This window comes from Acartia tonsa, chromosome 9 (genome assembly GCF_053477335.1).
Source record: "Acartia tonsa isolate MP-2025a chromosome 9, ASM5347733v1, whole genome shotgun sequence".
Classification (NCBI taxonomy): domain Eukaryota; kingdom Metazoa; phylum Arthropoda; class Copepoda; order Calanoida; family Acartiidae; genus Acartia; species Acartia tonsa.
The window spans coordinates 12,693,886-12,717,773 of NC_137268.1; the positions used below are offsets into that span (position 1 = coordinate 12,693,886).

At 29.1% G+C, this 23,888-nt stretch overlaps 1 protein-coding gene across 4 annotated transcripts in view; it reads right to left on the reverse strand.

Annotated features, from left to right (window-relative positions):
* The window catches only part of PKD (serine/threonine-protein kinase D3), a 79,030-nt gene extending 59,162 nt beyond the window's left edge, over positions 1–19,868 (reverse strand). For all 4 annotated transcript variants that reach the window (XR_013882403.1, XR_013882402.1, XM_080171852.1 and 1 more), the window contains exons 1-4: positions 19,655–19,868; positions 16,923–16,986; positions 15,288–15,339; positions 11,609–11,666 (exon numbers count right to left, since the gene is read on the reverse strand). Coding sequence is in view for 2 of the 4 variants with exons in the window: in XM_080171852.1 (XP_080027978.1) it covers positions 11,609–11,666; positions 15,288–15,339; positions 16,923–16,986; positions 19,655–19,696 (216 nt within the window). In the remaining 2 variants the exon portion in view is untranslated. The remainder of the gene's footprint in view (positions 1–11,608; positions 11,667–15,287; positions 15,340–16,922; positions 16,987–19,654) is intronic.
* Positions 19,869–23,888: the final 4,020 nt, after the last annotated feature.

The window sequence follows — 23,888 nt, forward strand, 5'->3', positions numbered from 1 at the left end:
TTATTAATTGAAATAAATCCCTAATGAAGAATAAGATACACAAAATTACTTGAAACGTTTGCATACTCTACTTTATGAACCAACTAATCAAAATTAAGTAAAAGTCCCCAAAGTTTTTAAGCAAAAGAATAAAAAAAAACATTATTATAAAACTTATGGGACTAGTGTAATAAACAGCCCAATTTTCTCCCTCCCTCCCCAATAGTTAGTACGTTACCGTACGTCTTGATAAGCTTCGCTGTCATACATATTGTCATCCTTGTTTATATCTGTGTATAGTATTGTAATCAATACTATTTGATGAGTAAATATAATATACATTATATGTTTGGATAGATAGATAACAATTCCAGGAAAAGAAGAAATATTATGTCTATACAGATATATCCTAATCATAGAGTAGCTGCTCTACTACCTAATCATAGAGTAGCTGCTCTACTACCTAATCGTAGAGTAGCTGCTCTACTACCTAATCATAGAGTAGCTGCTCTACTACCTAATCGTAGAGTAGCTGCTCTACTACCTAATCATAGAGTAGCTGCTCTACTACCTAATCATAGAGTAGCTGCTCTACTACCTAATCATAGAGTAGCTGCTCTACTACCTAATCATAGAGTAGCTGCTCTACTACCTAATCGTAGAGTAGCTGCTCTACAACCTAATCGTAGAGTAGCTGCTCTACTACCTAATCAACAAATATTTTAACAACAACAAAACGGATATCAAGCGGTTATTTTAAAAAAACTAGCGGCTGCGCCCATAGCATCTAGGTGCTCTGTAATCGAAGCTTCCATAGAATGGAGAGCTTTATCGGTTCATTAGTTATTGAAATATAAAGCTACAGTTAAAAAAAAACCTTACTACTTTATATAATAGAATTTCGTCCCAAATCTTTAATTTGCTCATATTAAATAAAATAAAACTGAATCAACAATGGATTTATTATTACATGGATCTTACTCCAGATCATGTACTTATACCTGGCTTAAATAACGATTCCCCCATTCACGCCCTTTTTACCATCTAGTCCCTTTCTACTTAATGAACGAACTGACCAATAAACGATGTCCATATAAGCAACCTAAATTTAAGACATTTTTTCACTGTCTTATAATTATCCACGTATATCATATATCCATTGGATGAACCTAAAATATATTTATCAAAATATATTTTATCACTTAATTTAATTTTATCCGTAAAAATAAAATATAATTTATATATAATAAAGTTTTAATGTCTTAATATCGAAATATTTCATATATTTTACATTAATGTAAGAAGTAGCTTTAAGAATATTTTATCAGATAAATGATTAAAAATTCATGTTTATGGTAGACATAACCTTTTAGCATAATTAAAGAAAAATTGGTATAATACCTTGCACTTACGAGTGAATCACCCAAACCCCACCCCGCCATTTATTAAACTTTTATAAAAAAAACACATAAAATTGTCTGTTTTAATGAAAATTTTTCTACGTTCAGTTTTAAAGCAAAGAATATATAGTTATTTATCGTAAGGTATTATTGACAGCTTGCAGATGATATATGTTATGTTTTTCGCTGTTTTGTATCCACTCCATTAAAATAGTTATTTATCGTATCGTATTATAAACGGCTTTCCGCGGATATAGAATGTACTATTATAAGATTAAAACTAGTTTTTTTTAGCCCCGAGGTGCTTAAGGCACCGGCTAAAAAACTGGTTTTAATCTTATGATTGTACATTTCAATATTCTTAAAAAAAAAAACTGGATATAATACGATGCTAGACATAGTTTTTTCGTATGGGTGAGAACCGGTTCCTATCAACCGGATTCGAATAACTACGAGAAAGCAAAATTATAACATTAAAACTGGTAATACATTTATGATTTTTATTTTATTATTTATGGAAAATTATCTGAAATACGATGCTGTTATTAATGCTAAAAAAAACACGAAATAGTTAATAACTTGAAATTTAAAAGAATTGCGTGAAATAATGATTCTTTCTATTAAAGAAACCTGTATTATCATATAAGGACGTTTTATGATATTTTTAGAAGAAACAAATCCAAACTTAAAAATGTTTTGATATAAACTTTAACCTTATTTGAAAATTTTGTCTTATTAATATAATTGTTAATGCATCCTTTTGTATATCAATTGCTTTACGCTAGCCTTGAAGGGACTTTAACCTTTATAATGGAATTGACACTTTGATTCTAATAAATAAGAACAAAAAAAACAGTTAAAGTCCTAAAAATAAGAACAAAATTAAACGTATAAATAGTACAAAAATTGTAATTGCAAGTATAGCTATAATATTTGTGATTGATAGAGTGTCATATTTCAAGAGAATTGTATTCATACATTTCTATATACAACTATTTAATATATATGTCTGACGCCATTCAAAATAAATATTTAAATTTTACTCTTTTTTAAAAGCGAAGCTTTTCTATAATTAGGGTCGGTCCGTACGTTCGTTCGTCCGTCCGCCCGTCACAGATGGATAGCTTTTTTCGTTAATTTAGGCATGTTAGAATTGTCCTATCGATTTCAAACTTTGCATGGTGATTCCTTTAGTAGTTAGGTACGTTTTAGAAAGCGTAGCAACTCTATAATCATTACAAGAATGTCCGTACGTCCATTTTAAATATGTTGATTTTTTTACTTTTTTAACAACAAATTTTTATGTGATCTAATCATCCGATTGATCTGATTTTTGGTATGATAATTCCTGGGAAAACAATGTATAATGTTATAAGCGAAGCAACTCTATAATCAAGTCCTAAAAATGTAAGTATGTCCATAAACATTTTCCTGTATCAAGCAGTTTTTAAACAAATTTACTTACAATTTTGCTTCGACTCTTATACATTTATATTCTAATTATTCAGTTCTGACACTATATAAGTGTTAATGTCCATTTGTTCTACCGTTTCAGAGCTTCGCTTTTATGGATGTTGTCATCCTTGTTTTAATAAATTTCATCGGTAATGTTATGTTTAAATGATTTGTATAAGCACTTTCTGTGAAAAAAGATAGGTTAACTTAAGTACAATAAAAAATATTAAATTTACCAGGTATCTGAAGGGAAAAGCCATTAGACGAGAAAAACATGTACACCATCCACAATTCTGATTAACAAAATGACCCCTTCTGTGTAGATGCAAATTAAAGGTAGAAAGTTTAGACAGTGTCAATTAATGTGTCCTAACTAATCGAGATTTAATACAGGTACTAAGAATTTTAAGCCAACGAGTGAGGGAACCTGTTTATACTGCAAATTTAAAACAAACAGAAAGTGTGGTTTATAAGGAAGTTACTCTACACAATAAGTCAAATTATAATTTAATACGTTTTTGTATCGAAGGTTATTGTGTTTGTCAGATCGTTTTTTTCAAAAATTCAAGAAAGACTACTATTTCCCTTAGCAAAGATTATCCATTATACAATTTACTTAATCCTTTAGTTTGTCGGCCATGCTACAAAAGACGTTTTGTTGTTGTTGTTAAAATGATTTATTCAACTTATGGAAAAACAAAAGACGTATACTTATATATATAATATGTAAATTTAAAGGTTTCGCGATTTATTTATCTCATCATAATCTCAGTTTCTTTTTCTCTCCCTCTCTTTTGTATAACCACTCAGGGACGAAGGGGACATTTGGCTGTTTATTACTCCAGTCGACAAATTTTTTTGATAACATTTTCTTATTCGTTGACTTTGGAGACTTTTATTGAATTTTGATTCGTTGCTTTATTAGTTAAGTGTCCAAACGTTTCAACCACTAATTGTAATCTACAGAAGAGTTAATTTTGTGTATCGTTATTGGGGATGCACTGCACATCATAACTGGTCATAGTCTTATCCCTTTAGATCACTGATGATTCTTTTCCCGCTTCTTATGGATGTGTTTTTGTTCCCGTTTAAACATGAGGGCGTGTTTTAATAAGTAAATATATTGAAAATAGATTATTGGAATAAAATTAAGGTCAGTTAAATATTTTCTTTTCAAGGATAAAGGATTCATAAAAAATGGATATGTTACTTCTATATAATAAAGTAACAGGTTGTTTCTCTATCTGAAAGTGACCGTTTCAAAATTTCCGAGAAAACATGGTATGGGGGGGGGGGGGTGGGAATTGCTAGGTTAGGTTATATTTTGTGTACTCGCAAGGTTAGACATAGGGGAAAAAATAACCCACTTCTTACTTACATTTTTTTTTAAAGGGGGGATGGGGGAGTTTTGGTACACGTCCACTTTAAGGGAAATCACCACACGTGATATAAAATAATATTTTATAAGTGTTGTTATACCTAATCCTTGTTTGGCTAGGATAATGGATATTATGACAAGGGAAAATTTGTCGCCAATTTAGGTTGATAACATGGACTTCACTTATTGGTCAGTTCGTTCATCCAGTAAAGGGAGTGAATGTAGGGGGTATAGTTATTTTAGCCAGCAAAGAGTCTCACTTTATTAGAGTACATGATAATCTGGTGTAAGATCCATGTAATAATAAAACCATAGCTAGAATTATGTATTGGGTGGAGTCAAATATTTACTTAACACCAAGGTTGTAGTTCTTTGCGGATTTTATTTGGTTTTATTTTATACTTCTATGATGTAAAGAAGTAAAGGTCTTTTTTCTCTGTAACTACTGAACTAATTGAGTGCTCCTTTTTAGGGAAGCTTTACATAGATCCTAGGATTGTTTAGGCTATTTCACTTTATAGCAAAGCCTTTAGATGCTAGAGGCGCAGCTGTTAGTATTATATAAAGGTTTATTTCCTGTAGTTTAAGATTTCGATAACTACTGAACCGATTAAGTATAAGAAGGGAAATTTTGAGGATTTACATCATTTTACTGGCCATTTTCTTATCCCTTTTATTAGATATATAAATTATAACAAATTATGTGTAAATTTTGGCCACATAAGTTTTATACCATTATCTAACTATAAAATCAAACAGTCTGCTCCCATAAATACTCTCTGGGTGGAAATATATTTTCTATTTATATTTAAAATAATATAAAGTGTCATAAACGGAAATTGAAAGTAACTATTTCTTGAGCATTTTCCCTTAAATTGTCTTCTTTAACACAAATAACCAATCTCCTCCCCATATTTTAAAAAATAAATTGAAAATAAGGGGGAGGGTGACGTTTTTTGTTTGTTTGATTATTAATTAAGGTAAGGTTAATTGTTAGGATAAATGGGTGCTGTATAGCCTTTCAGGGTCAGGGAATAATGGTATTTTTCATAAAAGGGGGAGATCAATTACTCGATAGGCAATTTGTGGGAAAGCAATATTTCAAAATGATTACATAATTTTATAAATCTGCAATTTGGGTTGTAAATGTTTCATAAAATTTTTATTTTTAAAAATTATCGGAATTTTTATTAACTTAACAAGAAAGACAACATCCAATTAAGCGTTTAAAGTTCAAGATCAGTTAAAAGACTATTTGATAATATTAATTTTTTTGTAGCGCAAATACTCTATAACATAATTTTTCGTATTTTCATAATTTGAAAGGTTATTATAGGTTAGGTAAATGTTAATGATTTCCCCACAGGGTTAGGTAATAAATAGGAGAAAAGATACTGTTAAAATACGACAAAACCCTCTACTTCGTTTTCTTTCCATGATCAGACTTTTATACTTTTTTAATCCTCCAGAGTTTATTGTCCTTTTTAAAATTCTAATATGTTTTTGCTGCGCTACCTATGAAAATGCATTTTTGTTGTTTTCATTTTTACAATCACATAACAACAAAAAATGCTTTAAATTTTCTAAGGAATAATGACTGTCAATAATATTATAACTATATTCAAATAACAATGACTGATTTAAAGTATAAAAGATAACAACAAGAAACTGTTATACATCAAAAACACAGATAATCTTGTAATACTTGGAAATTATAAATAATAAAACTATCTTTACCAATTTAAATAGCCTATGTATATGTCTGGGACCCTAGAATTTAGGGGAAGCCTAAAACCACCATAAGCCTTAATGAAATAATCTAAAACCATTTTTCTTGATATTTTTAAGATTTATAACATAAATGTATGATCCAATCGAATAACGCTGAAAACAAAACAAACTTTTTAACAACTGGTTGTTTTAATCCAAGATTTTCACCTATCTTAAATGGAATTACACTATATGATTAATTAAATTTTTCTACTTTTAAAATTATTTTCACTACTGATTTTCATGCACTCTGTTCCACTTTAGAATTTAATTAAGACTAACTATGGCTTTATTTTTTTCAGGAGGGTACAATGAAAAAAAAAGGTGAAACTCGCCGTATTTTATTTTCTCGACACGCTTCACGTATTCAAATCATAGAATAATATTACATAGAATGAAGTTTAGGTAGTCAATTCTTTTCAATTCAACCTGATAGATATTAATGTTGAAAATATTCTTTATCTTTCATGTAGGAGTGAAATGGGTACCAAAGAGAGACTTTTATTTTTTACCCTTCCCCCATTAGAAAAATAAAATAAAAGTTTTGAAGCAAACAACCGGCCCTAGAAAATGTTCTATTCAGATGGCTGTTGTCTATGATTCAAATGCTTACTATTATGTAATACAATTATAACAAGTCCTTAAAATCTTATTAACAAGGATGTCAACATACATAAATGGGGTATTCCTATCCAGTATTTTGTTTAGGAATGAATATTTTTTGCCCGAGGGAATAAATGATGGAGCGATAGCAAAAAATATTCATTCCGAAACAAAAAACTGGATAGGAATATCATTCTCATTTAAACAAAAACTCATTTTTATGCTAAAATGTGGTTTAATTTTGGTTTTTAATTTTAATTTTTTTCCCCGAGGTAGTCATTTTTTTCCCCGAGGTAAACTTTAAAATTTAAAACAAAAAAAAGGTTTGAAACCATTTCTTTATACTAAAACATATTTTTTCTCACGTTTTTTCCCATGCTCAGGGAAAAAAATTATACCCGGGAAAAAAATGATACCAGGGGAAAAAATGACTACCTCGGGGAGAAAAAAAGAATATTTACATCCACTATTTAAGGGGTCGTTTATGTGAGAATGCAAAGATCGAAAAATCAGGCTATAGGACAAAAACAAAGATATTGTGACAGCGTCCTTGATATTAAAGAAACCGAATTCAAATCATTTCAAAAAGTTAAAATATTTTCATTCCAAGATGAACTTACAGAGATGCTAAGCCTTGAACATTAAGCATTATAGTCCTAGGAATAACCATTTACAACATCAATTTGATAGTATAATCAATCTCTTAAAAATTTGTTTTCTATATAATATATTGCTTAACATGTAAGAGTCATAAAATATGCAACTTACATTCAACAAATGATAACAAAAGTAAACTATTTTAAGAAATTGAATTTTTTAGAAACAATTGGCTGGCACTCATAAATTATATAATATTCTTTTAACAAAGGCCCTTTTAGTTTTCATAATTTTTTTTCATAATATATAGCTTTACATGTAAGAGTCATAAAATATGCAACTTTCAACAAATGATAACAAAATTTAATTTTTTTTTAGAAACATTTAGCACTCATAAATTATGTAATATTCTTTTAACAAAGGCCCTTTTAGTTTATTAAAGAAATATTTATCATTTTGAAATTAGTTTCATATTCCAGCATTTAGTTTTTACCTTTTCCACTAATAATAAAAACATATTTTAATGCTCTTTCGTCATATACATGAGCCCAAGTACTACAAAAATTCATTTTGGGGAGTTGGGGGTAGGGGGAAGGTAATCACGCCTTTGCCCCCTCCCTTGACGTCCCTGGGCCAGGTAGTTATCTGAATTGTACATCTATTCTTATACATTTATTGTCAAATGATTGACTATTTAGTTGACACTAAACATGAGGTAACATGAATACAAAGAGAAAAAATAAAAGGAATTTTTAAAGTATGCAATGAATATCTTATAGTTGTTTATAGTTTATTGTTTTATAGTTGACAACATTGCAAATTATAATGCTACTAAAGGCTGTATCCTTAACTTCAAGTGGCTCTATAATGCAAAAGGGAATGCCTTAGTCAAGCATATATGATGCTTTCTGAAAAGCATGAATAAAACCAGCTAGTTATTCAAACAAAAACCGTCCTACTTTATAAACCAGATTGACTATTTCAATTTCAAAGTGGAAATGTACAGTTACCATATCCTGGATTTAAAATTTAAAGAAAATATTTATTTTAGCAGAAAAGAATAAAAATAAGATTTTGAATTCTATACATTTAAATATATTTTTTATTTTTGTTAGGGATTTGTTAGTTTTATCATTTTAGGAAATAAGACAATTTTTCTTTTTTTTCATTCTAATTTAGGGGAACTTGTCTTATTCTTCATTTATGTACTGTTCATTTTAATGGGTACTTTTAAATATTGATTAGGTGGTTCAAACTGGCAGTAACACAACTTTTCAACCAACAATTCAAATCTACATTTTGGTAATTTTCTTCATGTTTTGTAGTTGGATTCAATTTCTTCTTTTCATTGAAATGTTTTTATTTCAATATTTTGTGTCTAAGTCTTTGAATATTTGTAAAAAGATGCCTATCTTGTCTTGGTGTATTTTAAAGTTAGAATTATGTTCCTATTGTTAAACTATCTTTTGTTAACACCATCATACACACACACATACACAAACACACACACTTAAATAAATACAATCGTTATATCAAATATTTATTAGCATGTCCCATAATTCATTAATTCAGATAATCAATATTTTATTTTTACAATTACCTATCTTTTTTCAAAACTAGTCAAAACTTATTAGTTATGAATAAGAGGGCGTTTTTCATTAGATTTATTTTATATTAACAAAAAAAAAAAATTTTGTGAATTTGAAACAATCTAAGATATATATATATATATATATATATATATATAAGTGTGTAAGATATTTAAAATTTGAACCAGTCTAAGATAAATATGTAAGTGTGTAAGATATTTAAAATTTGAACCAATCTAAGTTAAATATATAAGTGTGTAATATATTTAAAATTTTGAACCATTCGATCTAAGATAGATATATAAGTGTGTAAGATATTTAAAATTTGAACTATTCTAAGATAAATATATAAGTGTGTAAGATATTTAAAAGCCTAGGGCGCCAAAACTGATGTATTATAATAAACAAGAAAAAATTTAATCTAAAGAAGCCCAGATATAGCTATTAAATGATTAGGTTAGACACCTAACCTTAAGGATCATATAAAGGCTTGACAAAAAGTTCAACAATTTGTAGGGGTTGCTTTCAGAGAACTAAAAGGATAAGACAATGGCCGATAAACTGATGTACATCTCCAATGATGATACACAAAATTATCCCTTCTGTAGATTACAATTAGTTGTTGAAACGTTTGAACACTCAACCGATTGAACAAACTAATAAATTTTCAATAAAAGTGCCTAAAGTTGTTTAAACAACGAATGAAAAAACGTTACTATGAAACTTATGGGACTAGTGTAATAAACAGCCCAATGCCCCCTCCCTCCATGTTATCATTGATGCCAGGCAAGTTTAAAGCTATTTTCCATGGTTCTAGACCAAATTAAATTAAATGGGGGAAATAATTTATCTGACAGGCAAACATATTTGCAGAGTAGCTGAGTTAAAAATCCTTTAATATCTCTAAATATATATTGTATGCATGGTTTGAAGGGAAAAAAAAAATTTTTAACGTAGATTTTTTTTAGTGATAAAGCTCCTCTATAAATGTTGCTTCTTTAATATATTATAACATTCATTCTTTTTGCTGTTATTTTATAACCCTATTCATGATGAAATGACTGCTAAAACACAATATTTCATTTTATATCATTTCATTAAAAATTCCAAAATATGTAAAATTAGCACTTTTATTTAACCTTTATGTAAAAGTAACAAGATGTTTGTCTGGCTGGACTGATGTGAATGTCTTTTCCTATATGTCCAGGAAAAGTGTATAACTAGCATGGGAAAATTAGTGACATTAGGCGGTTATTACACTAGACCCCAAAGTTTTACAATGACGTTATTTATTCGTTTGCTTAACAACTTTGCAGACTTTTATTGAATTGTTGAATTTTGATTGGTAGGTTCATTTAATTAAGTGTAAAACGTTTCAACAAAAATTTGAAATCTACAGAAGGGGTAAATTTGTATATCATCATTGGAAATGTACAACAATTTATCGGCCATTGTCTTATCCCTTTACATCCCTGTTTTAATTATATAATTTACTAACGGTGAATTAGTTTCTCTATTTATACAAGCTGCACCTCTATGCATCGAGTTTTTCTTGTTTTAATGTGGGATAAGATTAGGATCTGAGTTTATTTAAAGACCTCTTTCTTCAATCTACTTTCGTGTGATACAACAGAAATATGGCAACTAATTATAGCAGATTTTTTAAAGATTTAGATTTTGTATGTATGTAACTTAAGAACTTTTCCTAGTTTATCTTTAAAATATTTGAAATTTTATAGACATATCAAAATAATAATATAAGGTGTTTTTTTTTAAATTAATAATACAACAAATTGCTAAAATTTAGACTTTAATCGCCTTTTTTTCACAAGACATATTTTTAAGTTGTTATTGCTGGACAAACGTATATTTTTTACTCTTTTGTTTGAATAATTATTTTTGATTCTTTGCTGTTTCATTCGTGACTCTTAGTACATTTATTTCATGTAAATACAAAACAGCTAAAAGTTCTAGATTATAGACTTGATCAGTATCACACTACGTCATACTAAAGAATCTTACAAACTGCAGATTTTTCAGGCATCAGGGGCATTACTTTGATTCATGTAAAGGGGAAACTAATTTGGGCACTTTAGAAGCTTTTTATGAAGCCTATAAAAAAATATGTCATACTGGCCTACCATTGGTCAATTAAAATCTAGCCTGCCATTGGTATTGTAATCTGTGTATTTGGCCTATCATTGGTCATTTGTATTGTATGACGTCATTTTTATAGGTACTTTAAAGAGCTTCGGCAGTTTAGACAAAGTTAAAGAAAAAATTGTCTGTCTGTTTATCTTGTTTTCTATCTAAATCCCGTAATATATGAAATGTTAAAAAGTTTGCTGTTTTGTTTGCACACCCATTTACTGCAATAATTCATGAATAGATAGGTGCAAAATTATAACACGCAGTATTATAGTATTACTATAGACAACTAAACTTAACTAGCAAATCCAAGGTTGTACTAAAAAAGTAACTAGTGGCTGTATTTAAAGATTGAAATTAGCCTAAAACCATCTCAGGACTTAAATCTGAAGATAAAAAAGCCTAAAATCACTCTTAGAATTATGTAAAGCTTCCCTAAATGTAGAACTAAATCTTAAGTGATCAAAATCTTAGAAATTAGACAAAAAATACGTTCTACTTTATATCATAAGGTATATAGATAAATCCTTTGGTTACCAGTATCCAATGTTTATTTGTTATGTTAAGTATTATATTTGATAAAGTCATGAATAGAAGAATGAAATATCAATCATTATTTTAGCTTAGACACAACTGAGAAAGTTACCTACCAATGAATGTCCAAGCTGATTAATGAATAGTTTTTTTACCTGGAGTATATTTGAGGCAGAGTAGTCGTGTTTGAATACCATCACTCTCTCTGATAACCTGGATAGATAGATAGATAGATAGATAGATAGATAGATAGATAGATAGATAGATAGATAGATAGATAGATAGATAGATAGATAGATAGATAGATAGATAGATAGATAGATAGATAGATAGATAGATAGATAGATAGATAGATAGATAGATAGATATATAGATAGATAGATAGATAGATAGATAGATAGATAGATAGATAGATAGATAGATAGATAGATAGATAGATAGATAGATAGATAGATAGATAGATAGATAGATAGATAGATAGATAGATAGATAGATAGATAGATAGATAGATAGATAGATAGATAGATAGATAGATAGATAGATAGATAGATAGATAGATAGATAGATAGATAGATAGATAGATAGATAGATAGATAGATAGATAGATAGATAGATAGATAGATAGATAGATAGATAGATAGATAGATAGATAGATAGATAGATAGATAGATAGATAGATAGATAGATAGATAGATAGATAGATAAATAGATAGATAGATAGATAGATAGATAGATAGATAGATAGATAGATAGAAGAAGAAAACCTTTAGTTTTATAGATAATACATTTCTATGTAATCTAATTTTACCCGAAAACATAAATTAACGTGTTTTTATTAATTTTGTCGAGATAAATCATGTTTTTTTTTAAATAAAATGATAATAATTCTAATAGAAACGAATCAATAATATAAGGATTAGTTTGAAAAAAAGTTTAATTATAAAAAAAAATTAAGAGAAGTTTTTTTTTGAAAAATCAATAAATTGTAATTCAACTAGGGATAATGTTACACGTCAGAGGCATAAACAGGGATTAAGTGATATGTCAATTTAAAGTAATTCTACGCAACTAGTTTGTATTGCAAGTCTGATAGTTCATTAGTTTAAATGCGATTCGCTGAAGGACCCCGAAAATGTTTTTATGTATGGCTTCGAAACCGATTAATGTCTGCAGAATCTTAGCTGGTTATCAGCGATACTGAAAAATCATGTATAGCATCGTATTAGTGACAGCTTTCCACGAATGCTAAATTAATAACCTTAATATTAATACCAGTTTTGTTAACCCGGGCCTTTGGCCCCTCGGGGCTAACTAAACTGATTTAATCTAATAATTTTTCATTTTAATAATAACGGAAAGCTGTTTTTAATACAAAGAGATAAATAAAGTTGAAATTATATTAAATCACCCCCCACCCTCAAAAAAAATTTACCCCAAGAAACTTTTAATTAATTCAAATATATTTAATTTTTTTAAAAGAAAAACTATGCAGATCACTTTATTAATGTAAAATGATTTATATTTTTCTACATAAATTTAATCATCTCATTTTGTTTAAAATTACTCAATTTTAATATGAAAAGTAAAGAGATTTAAACTGTTTTAGAAACCATGATAAAATAACTTGTTATAGTTATGCGAGGTATTACTTAGATCTTTTTAATTGGAAAAAAATCAGAACTTGAAATCGTTTTTAGAAGGAAGGGGGTAATACCTCCCCAGAAAAGAGTTAAACGTACAATATAGAGGTAATTTTAGAAAAGGGTTATTATAACATTATAGTTTACATCCCTGGCAAGTTTATATACACGTGGATGATTTAAAAAACTTAAAAAATTCATTTTATAAACTAAAACTCTACTATTAAACTAAAAATAAATTAAATAAAAGTTACTGATTAGCTAAAAGAAATTCTAAATAGTTATTTAGAAAGAATAATTATAGAAAATATACTCTTACATCTACTCCTCTTTCATTAAATCTACATGTTTAGGTTAGGTGTTTGAAATATTAAAAACTTTTTTTACTATAAAGAAAATTTTAACTTTAGGTTGTGTTAGATTTAGGTTAGAAGTAAGGGAAGTTTCTCTTAAAGTGCCTTGTCGAATACAAAAACCTTCCCAAATTATTTTAGAATAAAATAAAAAGTAGTAAGGGGGGGGGGTGGTTTTACGTGTTATTGTTTTACCATGGTTAGGTTAAAATGCTACAGTGCATCCCCGCAATGTTAGTGCCCCGTACAGTTATCCCTACCCCCGCAAGAAAAACTGTATTCCTTCCATTTTTTTTCAATTGATTTAATGAATAAGGAAGATGGGTGGTTCTGTTCTTGCTTAACAGTTTGAGCTCAGGGTTACGTTTAATATCCAGCTAAACTACAAGACTGAAGAGTGTGCAATGTCCATTGAAATATATTTTAACAAGGATGACAGCATCCATAAGTAGCGAAGATCAGAAATTTTGAATGTATGTTATGAATATATTTACCATATACCAGTGTCATCCTATATATTTGATGAAATAGGGAAATGACGAAAACTTCAAAATCACGCAACCTTTAAATCACGAAAAATTAAAAATCTAGGAATCGATCTAGCACCACAATATATAAACAAATCTTAATGAAACTTGATGGAAATATGTAGACTATTAGCATATTCAATCCCTGATAATTTCAGTCGTAAATTTTGAATAGGAATTGAGAAAACAATAGAAAACCTAAAAATCTAGGAATCGATCTAGCACCCCTATTAATAAAAAACCGTAATAAAACTTAAGGAAAATATGTAAAATGTAAATTTAAGCAATCCCTGAAAATTTCAGCCCATTATCTTAAAAAGGAGTTGAGAAAATCAGAAAAACATGAAAATGTAGGAATCGATCTAGCACCCCAAATGACAGACGGTTGGACAAAACAATGTATAGATTAGATGGGCATATGTTATAAGAATCTTCACTAAAAATTTCAGCTGTCTATCTTTTATAGGAGCCGAGAAAATCACATTTCCCCCACTTTGTCTCAGATGGACGGACAGACGGACAGACGGACGGACATTTCGAATTATAGAGTAGCTTCGCTACTAATAAATAACTAAGAAGTATCAAAGACTTTTTCATTCAGTGAATTTATCATTAAAAATATAGTATGAGGATAAGTTCTGCTATGTAGTTTATAAAAAATGTTCCCTGAAACCGCAAAAAAATATTAATAGTAAGTCTTTCAAACCCCTAACTTGAATATTAAGTTGATTATATCAAGTAACAATTAGACTACTGTACAACATTGTCACAATTAAGTGACAGGAGTATAAATTAGACAAATGGAAAATGGAAATTTACTAACACATTTATAATTTCTCTTTTTCTTCTCTTACTTATTTTCTCTCTCTTTTACAATCTGTCTATCTAACTCTATATCTTTCTATTCTAATAGAAGTGTATAAATTAAGATAATTAGTTCATATTGCATTGTGAGATCAAAATCGTGTAACCCTTGTAAAGATATTTATTAGTAAGGCTAAGATAGGGGGATATTTTTGGATCAAATCTTAAACATTAAATATCCTGAATTTTTTTTTATATTTACATTTTTTGAAAGATTTATTTTCTATAATGTTCTATAAACATTAAGCATCTTAAAAATTGTTGCTATTATACTTTTAAAACTTCTTGGACGTCCTAGTCTCTGTAACTACTGAATTTTTAAGCTTAATATTACTTTTGTTCCTACTATCGTTCATTTCTATCATTGAGATTTCATCAAAATTAAGTTGTCAACTGTCAGACTAACTTTAATTCTTGTAAAGTAGATTCACTGTAATGCATAAATGTTACCTTGTAATTCCATGATCATTAAATCTTTCATTAATGAAATTGCACGCAAAAACCTGTTCAAAAAAACATTGGCATTTGAGTAAATTGATTTTTTTATCAATTATAACCAGCTGCAAATAGACTTAACCCTTAATGGTCGGAGGAGGGGGGGGGGGGGAGGGATTCTGTGTGTGAAAGAGAGAGGGCAATAACTGAGTTACTTTTTGAATATGGGTATGACATAACTGAGAGGTTTTTTTTAAATATCTCCATCCTGGCGGGCACAGGATGCCAGCAAACCTGGCAGATCCATACAAGTAAAAATTTATATATATAAATATTTTTGACTTAAACAAAGCATTTCATGTTATTAAAATACTAATATATACTATAAAAGTACATCCTCATATGAAATATAGGTGTTCAGGTCGATTTCACTTTCCTGGCATGATCCTGCAGGTCCTGATCCTCCAGGTCTTCAGTATTCTTATAAGGCGATTTATCTTGGGAGGGTAGTGGTTAAATATCATATATAAAATAGCTATAAACCTTCCCTTGGCTGTAGAGAAACTACATTGTAAGAAAGAACCGTATCGATTCAGCGTTTAGCAATATCCTTTGGAACAGACATACATCTTGTTACTTTTATTTAAAGATGGCTTTTTAACCAAATTAGACTTTCACAAATGACACTTTTGTAGAACAAAATTATCCTTGTAGAATTAAAACCTCAGTTAGAATTGTAGAAATGATTTAATTTTTGTAAATGCAATTTATAAAACTAATTTCTACAAGTTTTTTCATTAAATAGTTTCTCTCTTAATTAATTTAATCACGTCGACAGTTTCATAATCTTTTTTTTGTAATGGTGAACTTTTAATAATATATTTTATTAAATACATTACATATTTATTTAATCTCTTTTAAAGTAATTTTTATTAAAAAAATATGAGATATTTCAAGAAAGAAATTATCATTTTTGTAACAATAAACACTTTTAATTATCTACTTTTTAATATTTTGATATTCTAAATAGAAAACCAATAATAAAACAACATAAATGTTTTATTAGCTTTAAATTCATTTATATTTTTTTTTTAAATCAGTGACTTGCTGTAGAGGGGTGTCAAAACCGCCGCAAAAAAAGAAGGTTTGCCTTCCCTTTTTATTATAGGATATTATATATCATTGGATAAATGTTGTTATTTAAACAATTTAATTACATGTACTTGGATATCAACAAAGCATTTGATAGTATCTAATATCTAAATATCCTTTTAGATTCAAGTATTGTTGACAATTTTGTTGTTGTACTGCTTGTGGATACAATTATATTTGTTGGAACTATAATTATTTTTAGCAATAAAGTAAAGGAATATAGGGAGCAAGAGCTACATGTAACTTTCCCTACACAGCAAGGAACATGTCTCAATTTTGTTTTAGCTCTTAGACGATCAGGTGAAGTAAAATTTAAAGTTTCTGGAATTATAACAATGTTAGGTCTACACAACAGGCAAAATGTGAACTGCTTTTTTAAAACAAGTTTTTATAAGGTTTCATTTTCGTCTGCTGCTAAAGTGTTCTTGCTATTTGGGGGATGTAGCTGTCTGGAATTTACATTTATACCTAAGCAATTATTATTTTATCAATGTTTTTCCTTGATTGATTTGAGAGTTAAGTCCGCCAGGTCTACTGTAACTTTGTCCTTCAACAATCCAACCTGAAACAAAATCAATTATTTCTAGAAACAAACTAGCATTTCATTCATACAGACAGTGATACAGAGTTAGGGATACTAAAGCTTTTTGAAACATGATGCATAAAACCAAAGAATCAAAAGGGATATGACAATGGACGTTAAATTAACGTAGATCATAATAGATGATAATAAACAAAATAACCCTTATATAAAATTTTTTGGTTGAAATAATTGAACGCTACTAGTTTTTCACCATCCAAACAAAATTTAATATATGTACCCAAAAAAATGTAAGCCAACTAATAAGATATTGTTATTATAAAACTTTGGGTACCGAGGAATTGAACTGTCAATCCACTTATTCCCTGACAAAGCCTGACAATTGTTCAAATGGGAGAGAGACAGAGAAGAGAAGAGAGAGAGAGAGAGAGAGAGAGAGAGAGAGAGAGAGAGAGAGAGAGAGAGAGAGAGAGAGAGAGAGAGAGAGAGAGAGAGAGAGAGAGAGAGAGAGAGAGAGAGAGAGAGGGGACATTTTATGCCCCACAATCTCTCATTCTTTGGCTTCGTCCAATTTCAAAACTTGTCCACCAACAATTTTAATCTACAGATTGAGATGTACATCATTTGATCGCCGTTTTTTTTGTCCCTTAAGATCCATGTAAATCTGTGACTCCATGGCTCTATTGTTCATTAAATTTTGTTTCAGTTTAAGATAATTTTTCTGTAGTAACTTACAAGTTTATTTCTTTTCGAAAGTAAATTTAACTTTTTTCGGAATTGAATTTTATTTTCTTCTCATGAATGAAGTTAATTCTAAACTGCGTAACATTCTAAAAAGTTTTTATTTCTCCAATTCTTTGTAAGATTTAAAAAAAAGGCCCAACCAATTAGTTCATATCTTTCAGTATTGGTCTTAGGTAGGTTTTAGGCTATTTAGAAGGTGACAAAAAAACATACTTTTTCTTATACCGAATTAATTAATTAATAAAAACATTCCCCGCCCCGTACTCATGTTAAAATATTTATTTTGAATGTAGCTATAAGTAAAATGAATTTTTTTGTTCTTGTTTTTCCACTGATGGAAAGAAATAGAATAAAATGTTTGCGAATGTCAATATCAATTTCTTACAACAAATTTGATATTTGATACAACACTTGTTTTAATATCGGGAAATGGTTATTTATTGCAGCGTATTAGAGACAGCTTTCTGTGGATATGTAAATGATAAACTATGAGATTGAAAGAATTTTGTTAGGCTCGAGGGACCGAAGGCAAGGACTAAAAAAACTGGTATTAACTTATGATTTTTATTTTAATATTCGTGGTAAGTTGTCTACAATGCAATACGATATAATATATGATTTTTAGTATGGCTGAGAACCAGTTCTAATTCTGCGGAAAATAATCGGTTTAAAGCTATAGGGGCAAAATATATTTAAACAGTTATTTATAAAAATTTGGCCGCAAGGATTAGCTGCGCCAAAGAAATATAAAAAAATAACAAAGATGACAAGATCCATAAATAGCGAAGATCAAAAACGATGGATGGACATCCACAAAAATGAACTATACAGCAATTTATGTAAGAAAATAAACATTAAAATCACGAAACCTTTTACCATTTATGACGTGAAATTCTAGGTATCAATCTAGCACCCCAACCAATAAGCAAATCTTAATGAAACTTTGTGGGTTAATGTAAAATGTGAAGTCATTTAATCCCTAAATATTACAGCCGCCTATCTGGAATGGAAGCAAAGAAAATCATGAAAACTTAAAAATCTAAGAATCGAACTAGCACCACAACCATAAACAAATCTCAATGAAACTTATAAATGAAGTATGCAGAATTGGAACTAATTTGATCCCTGAAAATTTCATCCGTCTATTTAGCATAGGAGTCGAGAAAATCATAAAAACTTAAAATGTAGTAATCGATCTAGCACCCCAATCAATTGACGAATCTTAATGAAACATTGTCAAAATATGAAGAATGTTAATTTAATCCTTAAAAATTTCAAGCGTCTATCTTGAATATTGGCCGAAAAAATCACGTTTCCCCCTTAACATTTCAGACGGACAGACAGACATTTCAAATTATAGAAAAGCTTCGCTACTAAAACTTATATCATTAAGGTCTAAATATGTCATTTTTTTATGAAAACGAACCCTCTTATGAAGCATTTGTTTCATGTTTAGTATAGATTTAATATTTTAATTTGAATTAAGGGAAAATGTATTTTTTTGTTTAAACAAATATTTTATATATTTTGACTAAATATTATTGCTTTTCTTTTGTTCTAAAATGTACAAAATCATTCATAATTTCTTATGAACAGTAATTTTTATTAATTCAAACTAGGATGACAGAATACATAAGTGGCGAAGCATAGAAAATAACATAGCTGAGAGAGATAGAGAGAGAGAGAGAGAGAGACAGACAGACAGACAGACAGAGGGAGACAGAGAGAGAGACAGAGAGAGAGAGAGAGAGAGACAGAGACAGAGAGAGAGAGACAGAGAGACAGAGAGAGAGAGAGAGAGAGAGACAGAGAGACAGAGAGAGAGACAGAGAGACAGAGAGAGAGGGAAGGAAAGAGACTAAATGAAGTCCATATAAGAATGCTGGAAAGACATTGGCGTCTTTTGTAGCATAAATACTGGATGCTTTGAAGATGAAACATTTACCTGAAATTGGAAAGAGACTTGAGCTCCGCCTGATTCCCCCATTCTTTTTCTGTTCTATTCTGGTCTTGGCTTTTAGAGGTATTTAATGGCAACACAGCCCTCTTTTCTATGGCAACTATTGCCAGTGGGCACCAGGTTCTAACCCTGCTACTTGCTACACAAATTATTGGATCTACACTAGTGCTTTGAGTCTGCTAGAGCATTGTCATTATTATTTTCTGAAAAACAAATATTAACTAAAATTCAACAAGTTAAAAAAGGTTATATAAAATAAGAACAATTACATTCACAAGAGCACATCAACAATAAGCTGTACATTTTAAACAATAGCTCTAAAATCTGACGGTCGGACTTGAAACCATGAACACTTGATATAACTAAATAGGCAGAATATAAGTTTATAAGTCTAAACAAAATATTATGAAAATTTGTTAAAAAATTGATATATGCAGGACTGTTTACATCGAATTTGATTATAAAGATGCTTCGATGATAACATTGTATCTTGTTATATTAGTTATTAATATTCCAAAAATCATATAGATAATTGTTTCATAGAAAAAAAACATATTTTAAATGGAACTGTTAAAAAAATTATCATTCAAAGTTTGAACTTGAAAGTAAGCTATAAAAATTTGAAAGAATTTTAATGAATATAATAGATTTGAAATCTGCATAAAATTTTAAGAAATTTTTATAAAATTCGTTTTTTGTATAATTCTTTATCTATAAGCGCAAATACAAATGAAGTTAAATAATTTTGACATCTGTGATTGGTGGATTGAAAACTATCTGCGCCCTGATTGGAGAAGCTTAAGTGACGTACATCATTCAACCAATTAGAGCGTAGGTAGTTTCCAATCCACCTATCCTATTGGTCAAAATTTGTTAACTTAAATTGGATTTGCGCTTTTAAATAATGAATTATATAAAAAACGAATTTTATAAAAAAAATCCTTAAAATCTTATGCAGATTTCAAATCTATTATATTTATTAAAATTCTTTCCAATTTTTATAGCTTACTTAAAAGGACGAATCTAACAAGTCTAAATGACAGACATACACAAATTATTGGGTAGCATCTTATGATTATAAAATTGGTCAATAAAGCGTAAAAGGGTTTAAAACTTATTAAAACAGACAAGAGTAAATATCTGATTGATGGCCATAAAATCTGCAAAATTGATAGATTTTGCAGCAACTTCCCTCCATCTAAAACAAACCATTTAAACTCTTTTTTATGCAGTTTTGGTTATATTGGTTATATAAAAAATGCACGAACCCTAATGGACCAGGACCCCCGAGGGTTAGAGCTTATCACAAAGACTAGAATTACGTATTTTAAAAGTTAAAAATAGAGGAAGCAGGGGGAGGGGTTCCTATGTTTCACATATCGAATTGAGGAAATTACACAGGTTTAGCTTATCTGCAAACCAGACAGAACTGCATTTCTAAATGTTACTATCTGAATTGAAAATTATAACTATACATAGGTTTACACTTAGGTGTAGAAAATCAGACTATGTTGTCTTTTTGGCTGGCGGATATATATTTGTCCAAGGATAAAGGGAAACCCTAAGTTTTAAAATACTCTATCTCTGGTTGAATAAAAAACTTTGGATACTCTTTAAAATCTTGACTGGTTTGTAAAAACTAGTAGGGCCAAAACATAATTTCTAAGGAAACTTCATCTTGGTTTATTATATGTTTTTGGGACTTACAAATTTCCGATTTATTTGCTTTTGTCGCCTTGATAAAAGTTTAATAAATAACAGTTAGGAGCTTGAAACCAATTTCACAGTAGAAGAAACATAATCTAAGATAAATGTGCTGTAATTATGCAATTTGGGAATTACGTTGATTTTTACACTAATTAGTGCACTAAAAAAACATTCCATTTACTTAGATAAAATGAATTGTAGATTTCTTATTTTATAAAGTAGTAAGGTTTTTATTTGTTTACCTGTTAAAATCTTGTCATCAACCTTACAGATAAAGTAATTATTTTTTTAGATTCTTTCACAGAGCTGCTTTTGTCTGTCTAGTTTCTACTACTATGAACTTTAGTTCAACCTCCTAACTATTTAATAAATGTCACATCCACAGTGATAGAGTGCCAATAGAGATAAATCTAAAGGAAATAGAGCCATCTCAGGAAAAAAAAACAGTTTTAAGACTTATTTTAGTTTCACATTTAGGGAGATGACATTGGAGGTAAAACAGTTTTCAGAAAATTATTAAGTTGGATCAAAGTATTAACAGCACTTTTTGTTTTGTTTAGGAGTTTGGGGCGAGTTGGTTCTAAATTAAACTGGCTTCCAAAGTTTTATAAAAATGAATTTCATTTGTTGGTTTCCAATCTTAGGGTACTTTTACTTTGATTAGTTGGTTTGAACAACTAGTGTTTCAACTTTTGAAGCAATAATTATAATCTACAAGAGAGGGAATTTTAGATAATATTATTGTGGATGTACAAGGATTCTCAAAAAAAATGTGTTTTCCGGATTTGGGAAACAACCAGTAGGAGTATGAAAAAATATGCTCCTTCTGGTTGATTCCCAAAACTTGAAAACGCAGTTTTTTTGAGACACACTGTACATTTATTGTCCAATCCCTTAAGCTCCTTAGTTAATTCATAAACATAACAGTATGGTGTTTTACATGGAATCGGAGAAAAAAATCAATTTAAATGAAATGAAGGAAAAAAAGCTTTTAGTAAATTAATTTTCCTATGACTATGTTTGTCTAATGTAATGTCAGATATATTGGATCTTTTCCAGTGAAATAAATATTTTTCCAGTACATGTGAATTTGTGTATGTTTGTGTTTTTGAGCTGTTGGTAGTTTTCTTTCTGTGTATATAAAAGTGTTTGTGTTTACTCATACTGTATGAATATCATACATTTAAATAAAGATTCATTCTACCAGACAAAAATGTTTAATAATATAGAATCATTTTGTTCTATTAGCATAGAGTCTTTTGCTTACAATTGTATTCTTTGTAGACTTTATTCACAGTTTGATAAAAAAATATAAATAATTAATCTTTTTAATCATTATTTATCCCATTAAAAAAAATATTATAGAGGCTTATGATATTGTCTTTGTCCCCAGTAAAGTGACCAATACCAGTTTAGTCTCTATCACAATTGTAATATAACATTTAGAATTGTATTGGCCATCACAATAACATTATCAAGAGAATCTAAAATGGAATGGTGTACTATAAAAATCATAGCAGATGATATAAGTATGAATAGAGGATAAAATCATCTATTTCCTTTTTAGAGTTACAAAAGATTATATTTCTATTTGTATAAAATTGGTTTTACCTTCCCAACTGTTCTGGAAATGTTTCCAACAGTGTACAAATGTGTGTTTTCTCTCTGTGTTGGATTTCATTTATTTTTATTAAAGGTTGCCAATATCACATCCATTTCATACATAGACACATTTTCAATCATTTTTTTTTCAAAAAGTCAACTTATTTATCTATCACCCATTTATTGCCTCATTCCGACTAGAATTTAATGATGAAACACTATTCTTGTTGTTCCCACATTAAAGCTACTTTTCCACGAGGAAGAAGACACTAGACTGAAAATTACATGGTTACAAAAATTTCAATGCTATATTGATTAGTTTTTTTTAAAACAAGCAGTGTTTAAACATTTTTACCAATAATGTTAAAAAAGAAGATATAATTTTTATAAATGTTGGAAATGTACAGTTTATCGTACATTGTCTTATCCCCTAGAGATTTCTGCACTTGTGTGACCAAGAACCCTCACGGGACACATTCCCTTTACTTCTCTTTTCTTTACTCTTTTCATTGAACCTCAACAAATAAGATTATTTGACAAAATATTTGGTCTCTTTTGCTTTCTTGGATAATAATCGGGGATAAGGGATGGACAATTTTTTTTTTTTTTTTGTAAATAGATTCAATTTTATTCTCAAGCAAAGTTTTTCTATAGTTATGGTCGGTCAGTACGTACGTCCGTCTGAAACGGATAACTCTTATCGTTAATTTAGGCATGTTAGAATTATCGATTTCAAACTTTGTATACGTTTTAGAAAGCGTAGGATCTCAATAATTGATTCGTATGACTACAAAGTACAATATTATAAGTGAAACATCTCTATAATCCTAAAAATGTAATAAAGTATGTCATTAAACTGTGTACTGTATTAAAGCAATTTTTCAACAAGTTTTAATTCTACCTATTCAGT